This window comes from Primulina huaijiensis, chromosome 5, assembly GCF_012295235.1.
Source record: "Primulina huaijiensis isolate GDHJ02 chromosome 5, ASM1229523v2, whole genome shotgun sequence".
NCBI classification, from domain to species: Eukaryota; Viridiplantae; Streptophyta; class Magnoliopsida; order Lamiales; family Gesneriaceae; genus Primulina; species Primulina huaijiensis.
In genome coordinates this window covers 5518692-5538003 of record NC_133310.1, presented here as the reverse complement: position 1 = coordinate 5538003, position 19312 = coordinate 5518692, and the positions used below count along the sequence as shown (strand labels likewise).

Here is a 19312-nt window from a genome sequence, read left to right as displayed (position 1 = left end):
AACGATACATGACTTGAGTACTATCTTGGATATTGAGGGTCTCCAGCAATCACCTCTCTATTTGGTGTATGCCACCAATCTAGTACTTTAGTTCCACGGAATAGTTATCTGTGTCATATGAATAATGATCGGATTTACTTTATAATATCACGATATGAGTTGATAAATGACTTATAAATTTCCGAGTGATATTTATAGTTTGCCTAAGGGCATTTACTAATTTATGAGATTTTTTAGGTAACATGATAGAATTTGGTAGAGATAGGCGTTTGTGTCACAAAGATAAAATAAATTAATGATTAGTATGTAAATGATAAAAGAAATGATTGTGATAGAAATGTAATATATAATGTAAAATTGTATTATGTTTGGTATGATTTTTAAGTGTGGGATAATTTTGAATTTTTTGATGAAATGACAAAATTGTCATTTCTTCTTTTTTTTTCTTCTTCCATTCCGGCGGCGGGGTCGGCCGGAGACGGCTGCGGTGGTCGGCGACGTCGGGGTCGGCCGGAGGTCGTCGGCGGCTGGCGGTGGTCGGCCGGAAGCGGCGGCGGTGGTCGGCGGAGGCCGGAGGTGGACGGAGGTGGTCGGCGACGGCCGGCGGTGGCCGACGGTTGCCCGTGGACGGTCGGTGGAAGGAAGTGGTGGTGAGTTTGAATTTAGGAGAAGGGTAAAATTGGAAAAATAGGATGGATTAAGAGTGAGATAAATAATCCTAGGGGGTGAGTAGGTATTATTTTAACCTACCTAATATAACTTTATCATTCATAGGAGGGATTGACTTGGTTAAATAATCACGCGTACCAAACGAGAGATAAGGTGGTTTAAAAAAAATAAACCCACCTTATCCCCTACCATAAGTGTTTTGTATGATAGGTGATACTAAAAATTTGTTTTTGAGAAAAATATGTAGGATTAAAATTAAAACTTTTGTTTAAAATGACAAATGAATTATTAACATTGATCGTAAGTTATGCACTCGGTATTTTCATTTGTCAGATTAATTTTATTTCAAAACTAACTGGTTCAACGTACATCACACTTACTTGAAAACAAACAAGAAGTACCAAAGAATGATTCTAAAACGAAGACCATCGGATTATGCAAACAAAAAGCAAGGAAACTTGTATACCTATCGCCTTTGGAAATTCAAAGCCTTGACACAACATGCAAAAACAAAAGCAAATACGAAAACAAATCCAACCATAACGCCAGCAGCCAAGCCAAGAAAATCATGCCTAAACCCAAAATAGTCTCTCACAAATTCTCGGATCGATTGTTTCGTGTTAAGCTGCTCCTCCAAATCCCCGAATTGAGACGCAACCAACCCGTACAAACTCCAGGCCACCGGATTCGCCCAATGGTACCATCTCCACCACACAGGTGTCCTCTTCACCAAAACAATGAATGAAACCACAAAGATTAAGCAATTTCACTCGAATCCTAGGTTCATGCACATGTAACACGCATTATATTGCGAATAACGCCAGTTAAAACATACCGGTCTGGGGATTATAAATCCGGAGAAGAGGTTCCATATTGAGTAAAACGCGTACGATGTAATATTGGCAATATTGAGATTTGGAGTCATTGCCACAGCCATCATGCCATAAAATGTGAAGTATAGTATAGTGAAGGACATGAAGAATAAAAACCAAAAGAATTTTTCCACTCTCCATTCAAATCCGATCATTGCATAAACTATGGTTCCATAAATAGTAGCTTGAGCTAAACCATATGGGACTTCAATTACAGCCTGTTGAACAAAAAATCAAAACTAAAGTTCATTTTGTAAACATGTTTCTACTTCTAGTTTCTTGATTATTGAGTGGTCTAGTTACCTGGCCGAATGCATACGGCAAAGCAGAATACAATCCAGCAGCCTTTTCTCTGTAAAAAACTGTTCGCTCAACAGACACAACAGGTTGTACAGACGAGGCGATTTGCACCCCTAGAAAGAAAACCGAAGCATACATAGATCCCATTGCATTGAAAACATTTTGCTCTGTTTCCCTGTGATGTGTAACTTTGACAATGAAAAAAAGAATCCAGTTCTTGAAAATAAAATGATGTACGAAATAGTTTCCTTATTGACTACCTTTTGCCACCAATATCCCAGAACATTGAGCCGAAGATGATTGCTAAAAATGTCGAGTACACAATCCTCACTGCCGAATAAAGAGGATTGCGCCAGTACGACAAGTGTTGTTTCCACAGACAAGCTATGCATTGTGTTAAAAATGGTTGAGAATATTGAGCAGGAAAATATAGATCTTTAGACCCAGGACGCGGGGTGCTTAACTCATTTATCAAAGCTTTGTTCCTTCTGAAAATTTCATTCAAAGTTCAGTTGAGTTTCTTGAAATTACCCGTGGCTACCGAGGATAAATTATCTGCTGATTTGTGAACGATCTTACCTGTAAAGTTCTGTGTTTTTGTACAGTTCAGTGAAATTAACTCCGAGGATCATTTCTTGAGATGAAGCTGTCACTTCAAGCATCCAGGCTGCTGGATTATAACCATCCCTGATTTTCTTTACTCCTGGGATTCCCTGGATTCGATTTTTTTTAAAAAAAAAAACACATTAAATTCAATAAAAATGGGGTTCCATCATGTCATTCATCCTGAAAACTCACCTCAAAGTACTGGATCAAGTTGCAAGAATGTCGACCTAGTGGCCCCACATACAACTCTTGTCCCCCACGTTTCATCAAGAACAGCTGCAAGCAAAAGATCGCCAAAGAGCGATTCGTGAAAACTAAGTAGGCAATACCATCTTGGAATTATTTATCTTTGTTTTTGAAGAATCTTGCCTCGTCAAAAGCTTCAAATATGTCGATGCTAGGCTGATGGATGGTGCACACGACTGTCCTACCTGTGTCGACTGTGTTCCTGACCGTTCTCATGACTATGGCCGCAGCCCTTGCATCCAGCCCTGAAGTTGGCTCGTCCATGAAAATTATAGATGGGTTCGCCACAAGCTCAACAGCAATAGTTAACCTCTTTCTTTGCTCAGTCGAAAGACCACTGACACCGGGTAAGCCAACTAGTCCATCTCTCAACTGTGTCAGCTCCACGAGTTCCATCACACTCTCAACGAACATCTGAAATACAAAAAATGTTGTATTCTTAAAAATGTATANTGATGTACCTTTCTGGTTTCAGAATCGATATCAGAGGGCAAACGAAGCCAGGCTGAGAACAGTAGAGATTCGTAAACTGTAACACAAGGGGAATGAATGTCATTTTGTTCGCAGTAACCAGAAATCCGAGCAAATGTTTCTTGCTTCTTAGGATAACCAGAAATCATGATTCGTCCATCGATATATCCACCAGTTTTTCTACCAGCCAAGACGTCCATAAGCGTCGTTTTACCAGCGCCACTCACTCCCATTAGAGCTGTGAGAACACCAGGTCGGAAAATGCCGCTAACACCATTGAGAAGTACTAATCTTTCTCCACTAGCTCCCTGATCTTTCATTTCCTGCAGTTCATTAATGTATATCTTTTCTGATTTTTTCAGAAAATGTACAAACGTACGTTTTGGTTTCCCTAATAACCTTTATGTTACCTGAGGCATGTCGACTGCGTATGTGACCTCATCAAACGTGATAGAGTGTGGTTCAAATGGAAGAACGACGTCCCTTCTTGATAGCTGATCTTCTCTATCTGAGAGTCATTCAATGTGTTATAAATATGAATCGAGTCATGAGGCAAATCTTGGGAAGATAACTCACGATTTGTTTCGGTTGAAATGCCCCTCTGGTTATCAGTTTCGGTGTTATTTTCGGGCAGTATAGCTTGTGGTTTCCCCAAAGCTGCAAAGTTATATTATACTACATATATTAGCAGCAAATAAGGAACATTATGGCAAAAAGGATGGAGATACCAACGGTTGAGCCAAGTCAGAGCGAGAACCGAACAGAAGTTGTACAGTAGCATCCAGCCTACTAATGCCCCGGCTCCGATCCAATACCAGTACGAGTTGGAGAAAAACCCAAGACCATTCAGAACCTGGACTCCCAATGATACATTTGAATTCGCGGGAACCTTGGAAATATGAGAAAAATTTGAATATCATCTCGGCATGTTTGATTGCAACAGGCATATATATCATGATGATTGGATATCAGAACAACCTGTATCCAACTATGCCCTCTGAACTCGTTAACCGAAATTGCGTTTTCAGCATACATCATTGGAGATATATAGTAACCCCATATCCACCATTTCTTGACGCTTCCTGGGAAATTTTGTTCAAAACGAAAGATAAGAAAGAATTGAGAGTGCGCTTGAATGTAGAAATTGTTTCAAAAGGTATTTTCTTTCCAAATTAAGAAGTAAGAAAATGTTGATTTTTGGACTTCCTAATCACAGTCTACTTTTAAAATAAGGAAAAAAAAACTAATTTTTACTAATATGTCAAAACATGAAACTGGTTTAGAGAAAGCCACTCAAGCCGAACATAAAAATACAGTTAATACCGCGTGCCAGGACAAAGCCACTCAAGCCGAACATTAGGAGCAATATGAAAAACCCGAAAGTGTTCGCGACGATGATGTTCCTACCGACCACCCCGATAAGTCTAAACAAAGAAGACGCCGTTTGAATCTGAACTAAGAGCAACAAGTAGTGTTTCAAGAACCTGAGACAAATCATGGTCATCAATCTTAGCATTTGCTTTACTGATATATCAACTCTGAACAAGATTAAAACATGTTGTTAAATTTTACCTCCATACATTCGAATCGTAGCCAATTTCATAGTAAGTTAATGCAACAAAAGCAGCAATTTCAACTGCACTGATAGGGATCGAGAGGATCCATTTCGGAAGAGCATAAGTCCATGCAGGGTAAAAGTAAAAATTCCTTTGCTTGTAAAAGACAGGAAGTTTTTGAATACTCAAGGCCAGCTCTGCCATTCCATTGAATGTAGCAGTGGTGACAGCATAGAATAACGATCCAGCAAATATTCTTCCATCTGCTACGCTATCTCGGGGCATTTTTGGTCGTAAGAAGACCGTCATTGCAATGGTAGCCATCACGCTTATCTAGAGGTAGATTCAAGAAACCATCATTCAGTAATACATCATTAAATATGTGGTACTTGCACCTGTTTATTCAAATTCGGAACTCATCGGTTTCCACGAGTAACTCAAAGTCTTGTGGTTACTGATTTAAATTACCAGATATTAAACTAAGAAACCATTTCTAATGAACTGTGAATGATTTGTAACTTTTTTTAGTACAACCCGTAAAGCATGCGGACCTGGGAGAGCTTGAAGATGTAAACAAACGAGTTTCTCTTCATAAGCAAGAGTTCTCTGGCTGTGCAAGCTTTTAAAAGCTCCTTTTTGCTGACACCAAAATCTTTAGTTGTCAATGCAGCAGGGTGGCTTTTATGTTTATCAAATGGACTTGCTAACTCGGCTCTTAGTTTCTGCCCAACCTCAAATACCTTAAACATTTCAGCGAAGTCTTTCACACTAATAAATCTGTATGGCTTATCATTATCTGCCCAATATTGCTGTTGATCTTTCTTTGATGTTACCTGCATGGAAGTAAATTCAAAAATGAATAACCAAAGTTTGAAAATGTCCAAAAGATACTCTTTTTTCCAGATTCCTACTTCTTGCAAGAAATCTGCCACCCCTTTTCTTTCAGGGCATTTGAAGCCCAAAGATTGGAAGAATTCGAGCACATTTTCCCGGGGGCCTTGGTAAATAATCTGTCCTTCTGACATAAGGATTATATCATCGAACAAATCGTAAGTCTCCGGTTCAGGTTGAAGTAGTGAAATAAGAGCTGTCCCTTTGAGGATATGGATGGATCGTCTAATGGAATTCACTACTTGGAATGTCGTGGAACTATCTAATCCTGTCGATATTTCGTCCATGAAGAGCGCTTTTGCTGGTCCAACCATCATCTCACCTGATAATTTTTGTTAAAGAACACATAAAAAAAACCATAATGTCGGAAAGCAGAACAATTGCCTGTGATAAGAGGCTGTCCATTTGTCAGTGAAATGCAAATATGTCATTTATATAATTTAATTCATATGCCAATAGACTCAAAATGGATAGGTGTTTTATTTCATGAATTGAGAATGATTGAAATTATCGAAATTATTAGGGAGGAGCAACAACTGCTGCAGTCCTGCGTGTTAAGAAGCACAAGATCTCTGCGGAAATGTCAAGCTTCATTGCTAAAGTACAAAAGAACAAAATATTTCTACAGAAAACATCTATTGAAAATGAAAGCACACATGGCTTATATAGTTTCCTACATGTAACAAAGTCGTGTGTTTGAGTGTCATATTTTAAAGCGCGTTTCGTGTTAAGCATATACATCAACACTGTGTGATTGTCTGTATCACAAGTTAATTAAAACAATATGTTTCGACTACTGTAAATTTAAATGTTAACTTGTTACCACTAACTATAGTTTTATGTAAAACAACAAACACTCAATTGTATATGTTAAAGTCACATTCTGTTCTATAAAATCATGTTTTTCTCTTATAGTGTAAGAGAGTATAAATAGGCGTAACAGTAGTGTTCTTAGTAACTTCGTATTCATATTTTTCCAGATTTGCAGAATGAAGATGGAACAATTCTTCTCATGATTGTTACTTTAACAGTATAAAAGTAATGTTTGAATCCCAAAAATTGTGAGTCAACATGATTATTGGGGGAAGGTAATTGGGGACCCAATATTTATCTATGTTGCGAGTGGGCGATATTAGATATTTGGAAAGAAAAATGTAACTTTATTCACCTGTTGTAACACGTTTTCTCTGTCCACCAGAGATCCCTCTGATCATGTCACTTCCTACTACTGTATCAGCACAAATATCCAATCCCAGCAGCTGAAAATTTGAATCGATCAACTTGGACAAGTTCTACATTATATTAACCCTCTAACTAAAGTGAAATTCTTGAAATTTAGCTACCTTGATGATATAATCTGTGACTACACTTGCTTCTTGGCCTTCGATAGCTGCTGCCTACATGATCCAATGACAATAAACAGCAAAAAAAAAAAAAGATTAACATACAACTACAAACAGAAATTTTACTAAATAGCAATCCCATTTTTGGATGAGATGCAAAATTCTTACTTTCATGAAGATATCCACATCAGGATCAGGCTTTATGTTCGCTTCCTTTTCCCTTCTTGATAACTCTGCTAGCATTTCTGCAGAAATTTCACACAAAAACCGTGTTAGTGTATTTTTCTAATTTTACATATGCAAAGTCTGAAAAAACCGACGCAAAAAGACTAACCGTGACTGCTCCCAACTCCTTGACACCTAGCAGAAAAGGCCAAGGTTTCTCTTACAGTCATTTCCCCTAAATGAACATCATGTTGGCTTATATACGCAGCAGTTCTTTGTGGTACAAATTCTTCCATGCTATGCCCATTATACGTCACCATTCCCGAAAACTGATCATCAAGATAGGACAAATCATCAAATCTTCCTTAAACATTTCCCCTGAAATACATGAAGGAATGAAACAGTACAAGATGGCAACTTAACCTTCAAAGAAGGATCAAGAATTCCAGCCAAAGCCAACAAAAGTGTCGTCTTTCCAGAACCCGGAGGACCTAAAAGAAGTGTCATTCTGCCCAAACAAACGTGTGACGGTTGGAAAAACCGAGATACAATTAATGTAAATGAAGTGGAATAAGTTTCCTTTACCGGCTAGGCTTCAAGATTCCACTGACATCTTGTAGGATCAGTAGTTGTTTCTTGTTGCTAGGAAGTATGTGAAGATAGCTTGAGAATTCCTTTAAAATGAATGCAAGCAAGAGTACATATAAAATGATCGTTAGAAACGGACTCAATCTCAAATAAATCAAAATTCATGGGATTAATTACTTTTTTGGTTTCTCCTCTTCGGGTCCAAAACTAGTTATGGTCTCTTTTGTTTATCACATGTCAGAAACATCTCTCGGCTTATAAACTTTAAGCTATTTGCTGCCACATATATGATAGTTTATCGGCTAAAACTAATGGGAAATGGACCAGTATGATTTTGATCACAGTTAATAGGCATCAGAATGGTTTTGATCTTAAACAATATGAACGAAAAAAATAACTATCTTGTTGAAAGAAATAATCAGTTTTCAGTTAATTTTTAATGACAAATTAATGCTCGGGACTAAAATTGTCTGATGTTCATAAATTGGTTGATCTTTTGGCATATTGCATAGAAGATGAACAAAAAAGATTTTAGACTCAAACAATAGGCATATTTCATGATCTAAGGAGTATAAAGGCGTTTTGTCCTATTAATTCTATAAGAGCCATTATTTTGAAAACCAGATCAGACCGTAGCAGCAGGTTCGACATGAAACCGATTACCGATTAGGTTGTATCATACTTATAACTGTTTTAACGATAAAACCGGTCAAGAATCGATAGATTAAGTCCTGAACCATGAATTTAATTTTTTTTTTTATATTTAAAATTTAAAATTTTATTTTTGGTTACATACATATAATTATTTTGATTTTCAACTTTGTTAAAAATATTATTTTATTAAAGCTTATTTTATTTATACATTTTTGTTTAAACTATATATGTATTATATTTGATATTTTTATTATATGTATGATGTTGTTTAGATTTTAAATATTTTATTTTATTATTTATATACAATTTTTTGTACTTTAAAATATATTGTTATTATGTTATTTTATTTTATATAATATAACGACATTCGATCCCATCGTTCGATTAAATCGATTCGATCAATTGAATCATTATTTGATCATGAAAATATTTATAAGAACAGGACGTGATGAAGAGAATTGGTGAGGAAAAAAAATCACAAGATAGAATTTTCTTGATTTTCGTGGCGCAAGAAAATATTCTCTCTGTGTTCGTATATCATCTACTTGTGTCAGTATCGTTGGGGGTAGAGTACTGGAAAGCCCGACGAACCGTCAACGTTGTTTTTCGAATTATATGTATGCTTTATTGTATGAATCAAACGCAATGGATCGTACGTGTCCGAAATTGATAAATCAAAAAATTTCAAAAATTCGGTAAAGTTTCTGATGCGAGTTCGGAGGACAGTCGGCCCTCCTTCTAAACGTGCTAGATTTTGATTACCTCGAAGATATTTGCGAAGAAGTTGCTGAAAGAAGGCAAAGCTCTACTTCCTACATGAGCTTCTGTTTCAACATTTAGGTGCTCAAATCTCACTTCAATTGTAGGCAATTCTATTCCAACCCTACATACAAAAAAACCACGCAGCATAAGTGGAGAATATATATATATATATATATATCATATACAATATAATAACATTCTTGTCACTAAAAGCTAGATTTCATGCTTCAACGTACGTACCTATCAATCCTATGCTTGAGTTTCGTCAGAAACCTCTTGTTATCGTCTTCGGTAGCGTTTACGAGCCTGTCGAGCAATTTCTTCCTTTCTTGAAATCCAAGATCGGTTACATCTACCTCACTAGGATCACCTCTTGATCCAAGAAGAATGCCTTTCCGTAAACGATCATAAGTCGGGAGCTTCTCGATGGCGGCCCATTTAAGGGCTTCTTCATCATTTTCATCCCTTGATGAACCTGAAAATATTTCCAAGCCGTTGCTGTTTCTCCATGCTGCCGAAACATTTCTCATGATACTGTTGCTTGCATTCCTTTCCATTTTAATGATTATAAAATATTAGGAAGATCATAAAAATTTAATCTCTTTTTGTTGTTGATATATTTAAACATCAAGAGTTGAAGAGAATTTTTGAAGATGAAGGCAGAAAAAATAAAATTTCTCGGAGCAGGCTAGAGTAGAGTCTGGCGCGCGCTTCATTTACGGTATGAATGGCTATCAATATAAAAACGGCTGGTAGTTCCTGTTCATTACCTACCAATTGATACTCGTCGATTATTTATACATATAAATTCAATTTTAAATAAAATATAATTTTATGTAAAATAAATTTTATTTTATTTTTTCCCAAAATTAGTATTTTTAAGTGTTTATTTTGATATACATATATAAAATATATTAGTTGTTTTTCATGAGCTTCTAGTTATTCAATGTGTAGTACAAACAAGATCTTAAAAAGCGCGAAGCGTCCCAATCAATCTTCAAGTTTTACAAGTTTAAGTTGATTTATCACGAGATTAAATGTGAAATTTTTTTTAAGTTTTTATTATAATTTTAATTATATTGAATCAATTAACGAATTAAATAACACATAAACATTCAAATATTAAGAATAAATGCATAAATTATTAAGTTACTAAAAACATAAGTCTCAAAATCACAAATTGTGTGGGATAAAATTTTGGCAAAAATTTGTGTGAGACGGTCTCACGGGTCGTATTTTGTGAGACAGATATCTTATTTGGGTCATCCACGAAAAAGTATTACTTTTTATGATAAGAGTATTACTTTTTATTGTGAATATCGATAGGGTTGACTCATCTCACAGATAAAGATTCTTGAGATCGTCTCACAAAAGACATCCTCTAAAACTTTTGACTATTGTTGTTGGTCAACAGTTATCTTTTAGTCTGAAAAATTTATTGTGATGTCTTTAGCGTTTTCTTTTTTAAAAAATATTATTAAATATTATTATTTAAAGAGTCGACCGCTTATTTCATGCTTTTCCTTGAATGAAAGAGTTTTTTTCTCACTTTTCGCGATTAATCTGTGTTTTTCTAGAACACCAAGTGAAAAAGCACAGACATTGTGAAAGATACCAAAATTAAATAATTTTATTTATATTAATTAAAAACTTTAATTAATGGTTTGATTTAATTATTTATAAATAATATAATAGTAAAATACAAATAAAAATTTTAATGCAACAGTACAATTTGTAAAAATACAATATAACAAATGAAAATGTTAATTTTAACACAAATATAAATATAAAATATTATGATTAATATATATAAAACAAAAAGAATATTATAATAATATCTTTTTGTTGTAAAATTTGAAGTAAATGAGTTGGAGTTGGATGTTGAATTTGGTGCGGAAATTCAACTATTTTAGCGCCAAACTTGAGCTATAATAGAATTAAAGATTGAAGATAGCCTTATTGTAATTGTAATTTTAAAAAGTTGTCCGCAACCCATCAGAAATCGAAACATGGACATACAAGTAAATTAAATTAATTAATGTAACACAAAAAAAAAAAAATTATATCAAAACTTGGCCAAACTTCCTATCTCATCGTTCGCTGTCGATAAAAATAGACAAATAAGTTCTTCCCATTATGCGACCAGATATTGCAATTTATTACCATTAGAAAAATCTCCAAATCTCTTTTCGAATAAACCAATTCATTTGGGACCACGCAATTTGTAAAAAGCCAAAAAAAGTAAAATAGTCTATATATCTATTCTATCTATGGTTTATTACTCTATTAATTAATTAGCTTGACTAAACTATTATATTATATTATATTATATTATTATTATTATTTTCATTATCATTAATATATTATAAAATATGAGTTAAGGTAAGGTAAATGAAATGAAATATGGTTCATGTACAGTGTCATTTAATAGTGAATTTCAAATTTCTTCCTTCTTCCGCATTCAAACTATATAGTATGACATATATCAATACATCATCTTGTACATTAATTAGTAATTAATATAGACAAACTATCTCCAAACCTCATTTCTTACAATGAGATGCTTATTTTATTTCCACTAAAAAAAACATTTTTACATCTAAGCGTGATATAGTTGATAAACTTCTCGGTGACAGAGTTGGAGCGTCTGAGTCTCTGAGACCGAAGTTTGTAAAAATGAGACAACGATGAGTTCATATAACAACTATTTTGTATTCATCGTCTTTGTTCATGTACCATGTCATTTAATAATGACTTTCAAACTCCTCCTTCTTTCCACATTCAAACACTACAAGAAAAATTAGCTTTAACAACACATCTACGACAACGGTTTTTATTAAAACCGTTGTCTTTTTACCTTTAACAACGGTTTTAATAAAAACCGTTGTCGTAGCCTAAAAAAATCCGCTCAAAGACAATAGTTTCTTTAAAACCGTTATCTTTGATATATCTACGACAACGGTTTTTAAAAACCGTTGTCTATGGGCGTTTTATTTTTGACTACGACAACGGTTTTTAAAAACCGTTGTCTATGAGCGATTTTTTTTTTAGCTACGACAACGGTTTTAAAACTGTTGTCTATTAGCGTTTTTTTTTTAGCTACGACAACAGTTTATAAAAAACCGTTGTGTTTCAACTGTTTTTGCGACCGTTTAAGTTAAATCTGTCGCTAAATTAGCGACGGTTATACTATACCGTCCCTAATTTAAATTTGGCGACGGTTAATGTATAACCGTCGCAAACTTTAGCGACGGTTTAAAGTAAAACCGTCGCCGATGTAAAGATAGCGACGGTTTTACAATAACTGTCGCTAAATATAGCGACGGTGGTTTTTAACCGTCGCTACTGTTAGCGACAGTTTTGGTAATATCGTCGCTGATCTTAAATCAGCGACGGTTTATACCTAACAGTCGCTATATTTAGCGACGGTTTTTTAATATCTGTCGCTAAATATAGCGACAGTTCTTGTAAAAGCGTCGCAAATTTAAATCGGCGACAGTTAGAAAATTAACTGTCGCAATTTGCGACGGTTAAAGTCAAAACTGTAGCAAACTGTCTATAAATATCCCAACCCTCGGTCCATTTTCTACCATACCACTTCACAACACTTAAAATTTTTCTCCCTTACACAATTTTAGTTTCGATTTTCTATTTAAAATTCAATAAATTTTTAAAATAAAAAATATAGTATTTTCGACGATAAATCAAAAATATAGTTTGCATATTAGATTGTAAGTTTTTTTTATATTTATTAAAATATTAAAAGTGAAATTTTTTTTTATTTTACTGCATAAATTAGCGACGGAAATCATACAAAACCGTCGCTAAAATTAGCGACAAAGTTTATAAAACACTGTCGCTAAATGTAGCGACGGTGTATGAAACCGTCGCTATTTAGCGACAGTTTAAATTACGACTGTCGCTAAATTTAGCGACGGTTAACGATGTTGTCCGTCGCTATTTAATTTGTGTCTTTTTTTTAAAAACCGTCGCAAATTGTAACTACCACAACACTCTCCCACCGTTGTCTTTTAACGAATTCTTTAACCACAGGACCTTTAACAACGGTTTTATATACCTACGACAACGGTTTTTCACCCTCGTCTTTAGGCGTCTACGACAACGGTTTTTCACCGTTGTCTTTGAGCACACCCTTTAACCACAGGGCTTCTAACAACGGTTTTAAAAGGCCNCGAATTAAATAACACATAAACATTCAAATATTAAGAATAAATGCATAAATTATTAAGTTACTAAAAACATAAGTCTCAAAATCACAAATTGTGTGGGATAAAATTTTGGCAAAAATTTGTGTGAGACGGTCTCACGGGTCGTATTTTGTGAGACAGATATCTTATTTGGGTCATCCACGAAAAAGTATTACTTTTTATGATAAGAGTATTACTTTTTATTGTGAATATCGATAGGGTTGACTCATCTCACAGATAAAGATTCTTGAGATCGTCTCACAAAAGACATCCTCTAAAACTTTTGACTATTGTTGTTGGTCAACAGTTATCTTTTAGTCTGAAAAATTTATTGTGATGTCTTTAGCGTTTTCTTTTTTAAAAAATATTATTAAATATTATTATTTAAAGAGTCGACCGCTTATTTCATGCTTTTCCTTGAATGAAAGAGTTTTTTTCTCACTTTTCGCGATTAATCTGTGTTTTTCTAGAACACCAAGTGAAAAAGCACAGACATTGTGAAAGATACCAAAATTAAATAATTTTATTTATATTAATTAAAAACTTTAATTAATGGTTTGATTTAATTATTTATAAATAATATAATAGTAAAATACAAATAAAAATTTTAATGCAACAGTACAATTTGTAAAAATACAATATAACAAATGAAAATGTTAATTTTAACACAAATATAAATATAAAATATTATGATTAATATATATAAAACAAAAAGAATATTATAATAATATCTTTTTGTTGTAAAATTTGAAGTAAATGAGTTGGAGTTGGATGTTGAATTTGGTGCGGAAATTCAACTATTTTAGCGCCAAACTTGAGCTATAATAGAATTAAAGATTGAAGATAGCCTTATTGTAATTGTAATTTTAAAAAGTTGTCCGCAACCCATCAGAAATCGAAACATGGACATACAAGTAAATTAAATTAATTAATGTAACACAAAAAAAAAAAAATTATATCAAAACTTGGCCAAACTTCCTATCTCATCGTTCGCTGTCGATAAAAATAGACAAATAAGTTCTTCCCATTATGCGACCAGATATTGCAATTTATTACCATTAGAAAAATCTCCAAATCTCTTTTCGAATAAACCAATTCATTTGGGACCACGCAATTTGTAAAAAGCCAAAAAAAGTAAAATAGTCTATATATCTATTCTATCTATGGTTTATTACTCTATTAATTAATTAGCTTGACTAAACTATTATATTATATTATATTATATTATTATTATTATTTTCATTATCATTAATATATTATAAAATATGAGTTAAGGTAAGGTAAATGAAATGAAATATGGTTCATGTACAGTGTCATTTAATAGTGAATTTCAAATTTCTTCCTTCTTCCGCATTCAAACTATATAGTATGACATATATCAATACATCATCTTGTACATTAATTAGTAATTAATATAGACAAACTATCTCCAAACCTCATTTCTTACAATGAGATGCTTATTTTATTTCCACTAAAAAAAACATTTTTACATCTAAGCGTGATATAGTTGATAAACTTCTCGGTGACAGAGTTGGAGCGTCTGAGTCTCTGAGACCGAAGTTTGTAAAAATGAGACAACGATGAGTTCATATAACAACTATTTTGTATTCATCGTCTTTGTTCATGTACCATGTCATTTAATAATGACTTTCAAACTCCTCCTTCTTTCCACATTCAAACACTACAAGAAAAATTAGCTTTAACAACACATCTACGACAACGGTTTTTATTAAAACCGTTGTCTTTTTACCTTTAACAACGGTTTTAATAAAAACCGTTGTCGTAGCCTAAAAAAATCCGCTCAAAGACAATAGTTTCTTTAAAACCGTTATCTTTGATATATCTACGACAACGGTTTTTAAAAACCGTTGTCTATGGGCGTTTTATTTTTGACTACGACAACGGTTTTTAAAAACCGTTGTCTATGAGCGATTTTTTTTTTAGCTACGACAACGGTTTTAAAACTGTTGTCTATTAGCGTTTTTTTTTTAGCTACGACAACAGTTTATAAAAAACCGTTGTGTTTCAACTGTTTTTGCGACCGTTTAAGTTAAATCTGTCGCTAAATTAGCGACGGTTATACTATACCGTCCCTAATTTAAATTTGGCGACGGTTAATGTATAACCGTCGCAAACTTTAGCGACGGTTTAAAGTAAAACCGTCGCCGATGTAAAGATAGCGACGGTTTTACAATAACTGTCGCTAAATATAGCGACGGTGGTTTTTAACCGTCGCTACTGTTAGCGACAGTTTTGGTAATATCGTCGCTGATCTTAAATCAGCGACGGTTTATACCTAACAGTCGCTATATTTAGCGACGGTTTTTTAATATCTGTCGCTAAATATAGCGACAGTTCTTGTAAAAGCGTCGCAAATTTAAATCGGCGACAGTTAGAAAATTAACTGTCGCAATTTGCGACGGTTAAAGTCAAAACTGTAGCAAACTGTCTATAAATATCCCAACCCTCGGTCCATTTTCTACCATACCACTTCACAACACTTAAAATTTTTCTCCCTTACACAATTTTAGTTTCGATTTTCTATTTAAAATTCAATAAATTTTTAAAATAAAAAATATAGTATTTTCGACGATAAATCAAAAATATAGTTTGCATATTAGATTGTAAGTTTTTTTTATATTTATTAAAATATTAAAAGTGAAATTTTTTTTTATTTTACTGCATAAATTAGCGACGGAAATCATACAAAACCGTCGCTAAAATTAGCGACAAAGTTTATAAAACACTGTCGCTAAATGTAGCGACGGTGTATGAAACCGTCGCTATTTAGCGACAGTTTAAATTACGACTGTCGCTAAATTTAGCGACGGTTAACGATGTTGTCCGTCGCTATTTAATTTGTGTCTTTTTTTTAAAAATCGTCGCAAATTGTAACTACCACAACACTCTCCCACCGTTGTCTTTTAACGAATTCTTTAACCACAGGACCTTTAACAACGGTTTTATATACCTACGACAACTGTTTTTCACCCTCGTCTTTAGGCGTCTACGACAACGGTTTTTCACCGTTGTCTTTGAGCACACCCTTTAACCACAGGGCTTCTAACAACGGTTTTAAAAGGCCGACGACAACGGGAAAAAATCGTTGTCGTAGGCCTTTTTTCTTGTAGTGAAACTATATAGTTTGCCATATAATAATACATCAACTTGTGTGCATTAATAAGTAATTAATATAGACAAACTATTTTCAACGCTCATTTCAGTGTATGAGGATATTAAAGTTGTTGGGATCATGTTAGAGTTTAGAGGATGTGAATAAATAAAAATGAGGAACTCTGTTATCAAATACTAAGTTGTTCTTCTTTCATTCTTATTATTTGTGTTCGTCCTCGAAGAAAATAGATGAAGAAGTTCTTCCCATTATGAAATGCGACAAGGTAATGAAACTTACTACCATTAGGAAAAATCATCAAGGTTTTTTTCGATTAAGCAAATTTATTTAGGACCATGCAAATTCACCCTTTGTAAAAATCAAGAAAGTAGAATAGTTTATATATATCTATTCTATCTATGGTCTATTACTCTATTAATTAATAAGTAATTAATTAACTTGACTAAACTATTATATTATAATATTATTATCATTATTATATTATAAAATATGAGTTGTACCGTGTCATTTAATAACGAATTTCAAATTTCTTCTTGTTAGATATTTATCTCAAAATCATGTTTTTTACGTATACATGAACATGAAAAACAATATGCGGAAGCTTAAATCAATTATTACCTCCGGCCATTGAAAATTTTGATTTTCTCTGATTTTCTTCTCGGTTGATGCCTTCTAAGCACTCCACCTTCTCAATAGATGTTGTAAATTTTTCTTATGAGGTGTGTGCTTAGGGACCTCAATCGCTCTATTTATTGGCGTTTCTCATACCATCGATGAGTGTATCGGGATCCGAGATTTATAAGAAAAAACGTATACGTATCTCAAGTTTCTAAAGTTGAGCACGTTTGTCAAAAGTTGTAGGTAATGGCCGTCGCCATTTCCTACACGTCTTTCCTTCTTCTGATTAATATGGGTCATTTTTTCTTACATTCTCTCACTTGACCCATATTTTCCATAGGAGAAAACAGAACACATGAATCATGGCGATAGTTCCTCTAGAAGCAAGTATGATCTTCCATGTATCACAATGCATTATGTATCTCAAACTGTATAACTTAATGAATAAACCTTATGTTTATTCGAGGTCCAATTTTATTGATATTTCTCAAATCAATGAATGTGTGCACAATAAATATGAGAAAACATCACATCATAGTTTCATTAAATTTTTTCTTACAACAAAATTACATAAAGGAACCAAGTCCCATTCTTTCTGTATGATCCATAAATTTCAATGGTGGCATGCCCTTAGTCAAAGGATCCGCAATCATCAATTCAGTGCTAATGTGCTCGATAAGTATCTTCTTATCTTTAACACGTTCTCGTATGGCTAAATACTTAATGTCGATGTGCTTGCTTCGACTACCACTTTTGTTATTTTTAGCCATAAAAACAGTAGCTGAATTGTCACAATATATTCTTAATGACCTGGATATAGAATCCATAATTCTAAGCCTCGAAATGAAACTCTTCAACCATCCACCATGTGAGGTTGCCTCAAAACAAGATACGAACTCAGCTTCTATAGTGAAAGTAGCGGTCAATGTCTGCTTTGCACTTCTCCAAGATACAGCTCTACCAGCTAGCATAAAAATATATCCTGAAGTAGATTTTCGTGAATCAATGCAGCCAGCGTAGTCTGAATCAGAGTAGCCAATTACTTCCAAATTCTCAGTTTGTCTGAACATAAGCATATAATCTTTGGTCCCTTGTAGGTACCACATTACTTTCTTTGCAGCTTTCCAATGGTCTAAACCTGGATTACTCTGATATCTTCCCAACATTCCAACAACAAATGCAATATCAGGTCTAGTGCAAACCTGAGCATACATTAAGCTTCCGACAACAGAAGCATAAGGAATGTTTTTCATTTGTTCCCTCTCTAAATCATTCTTTGGACATTGGCTCAAATTGAATTTATCGCCTTTCACAACGAGAGCTATACTTGGTGAACAATCTTTCATCCGATATCTTTCTAAAACTTTGTTGATATAGGTTTCTTGAGACAGACCTAGAATACCTTTAATTCGGTCTCTATGTATCTTAATGCCAATGACATAAGATGCATCGCCCATATCCTTCATATCAAAGTTTTTAGAGAGAAATTGTTTCACCTCATATAAAAAACCCTTATCATTGGTTGCAAGTAATAAATCATCCACATATAGAATAAGGAAACAAATCTTGCTCCCACTGACCTTCTGGTATATACATTGATCCATGGGGTTCTCAACGAATCCAAATGAAGAGATAACATCATGAAATTTTAAATACCATTGACGGGAAGCTTGTTTCAATCCATATATAGATTTCTTAAGCTTACAAACCAATTGTTCACCATTACTAGAGAAGAATCCTTCAGGTTGTTTCATATAAACCTCTTCATCTAGTTCTCCATTAAAAAAAGCTGTTTTCATATCCATTTGTTGCAAATCTAAGTCAAAATGTGCAACTAATGCTAGAATGATACGGAGAGAATCTTTTTTAGATACAGGAGAAAAAGTCTCCTTATAATCGATTCCTTCCTGCTGAGTGAATCCTTTAGCAACGAGTCTTGCTTTATACCTTTCAATGTTGCCTAATGAGTCTTTCTTTGTTTTAAAGACCCATTTACATCCAATGGCTTTTACACCATCAGGCAACTGAACAAGATCCCAGACTCCATTAACTGCCATAGAATTCATCTCTTCTTTCATAGCATTGAACCATAGTTTTGACTCATTACAACTCATGGCTTGTGAAAACGTTTCAGGATCATTTTCGGCTCCGATGTTAAAATCCGATTCTTGTAAATACACAATATAATCACTAGATATAACTGATCTTCTTATTCTAGTAGATCTCCTAA

General features: G+C 33.9%; 1 protein-coding gene across 1 annotated transcript; it reads right to left on the bottom strand.

Moving 5' to 3' along the window:
* Window positions 1-1008: 1008 nt before the first annotated feature.
* On the bottom strand, window positions 1009-9873 carry LOC140976533 (pleiotropic drug resistance protein 1-like). The gene is made up of 24 exons (XM_073440755.1): window positions 9364-9873; window positions 9124-9244; window positions 7705-7793; window positions 7543-7627; window positions 7289-7448; window positions 7123-7199; window positions 6955-7008; window positions 6780-6870; window positions 5632-5933; window positions 5272-5553; window positions 4737-5053; window positions 4488-4648; window positions 4143-4246; window positions 3897-4053; window positions 3741-3821; window positions 3575-3672; window positions 3155-3487; window positions 2817-3107; window positions 2640-2723; window positions 2421-2554; window positions 2102-2329; window positions 1845-2016; window positions 1505-1759; window positions 1009-1393 (listed from the first exon to the last, which is right to left on the bottom strand). Exons 1-24 carry the CDS (start codon window positions 9678-9680, stop codon window positions 1136-1138), a joined length of 4251 nt encoding a protein of 1416 aa, XP_073296856.1. The 5' UTR covers window positions 9681-9873; the 3' UTR covers window positions 1009-1135.
* Between the last annotated feature and the right edge of the window lie 9439 nt (window positions 9874-19312).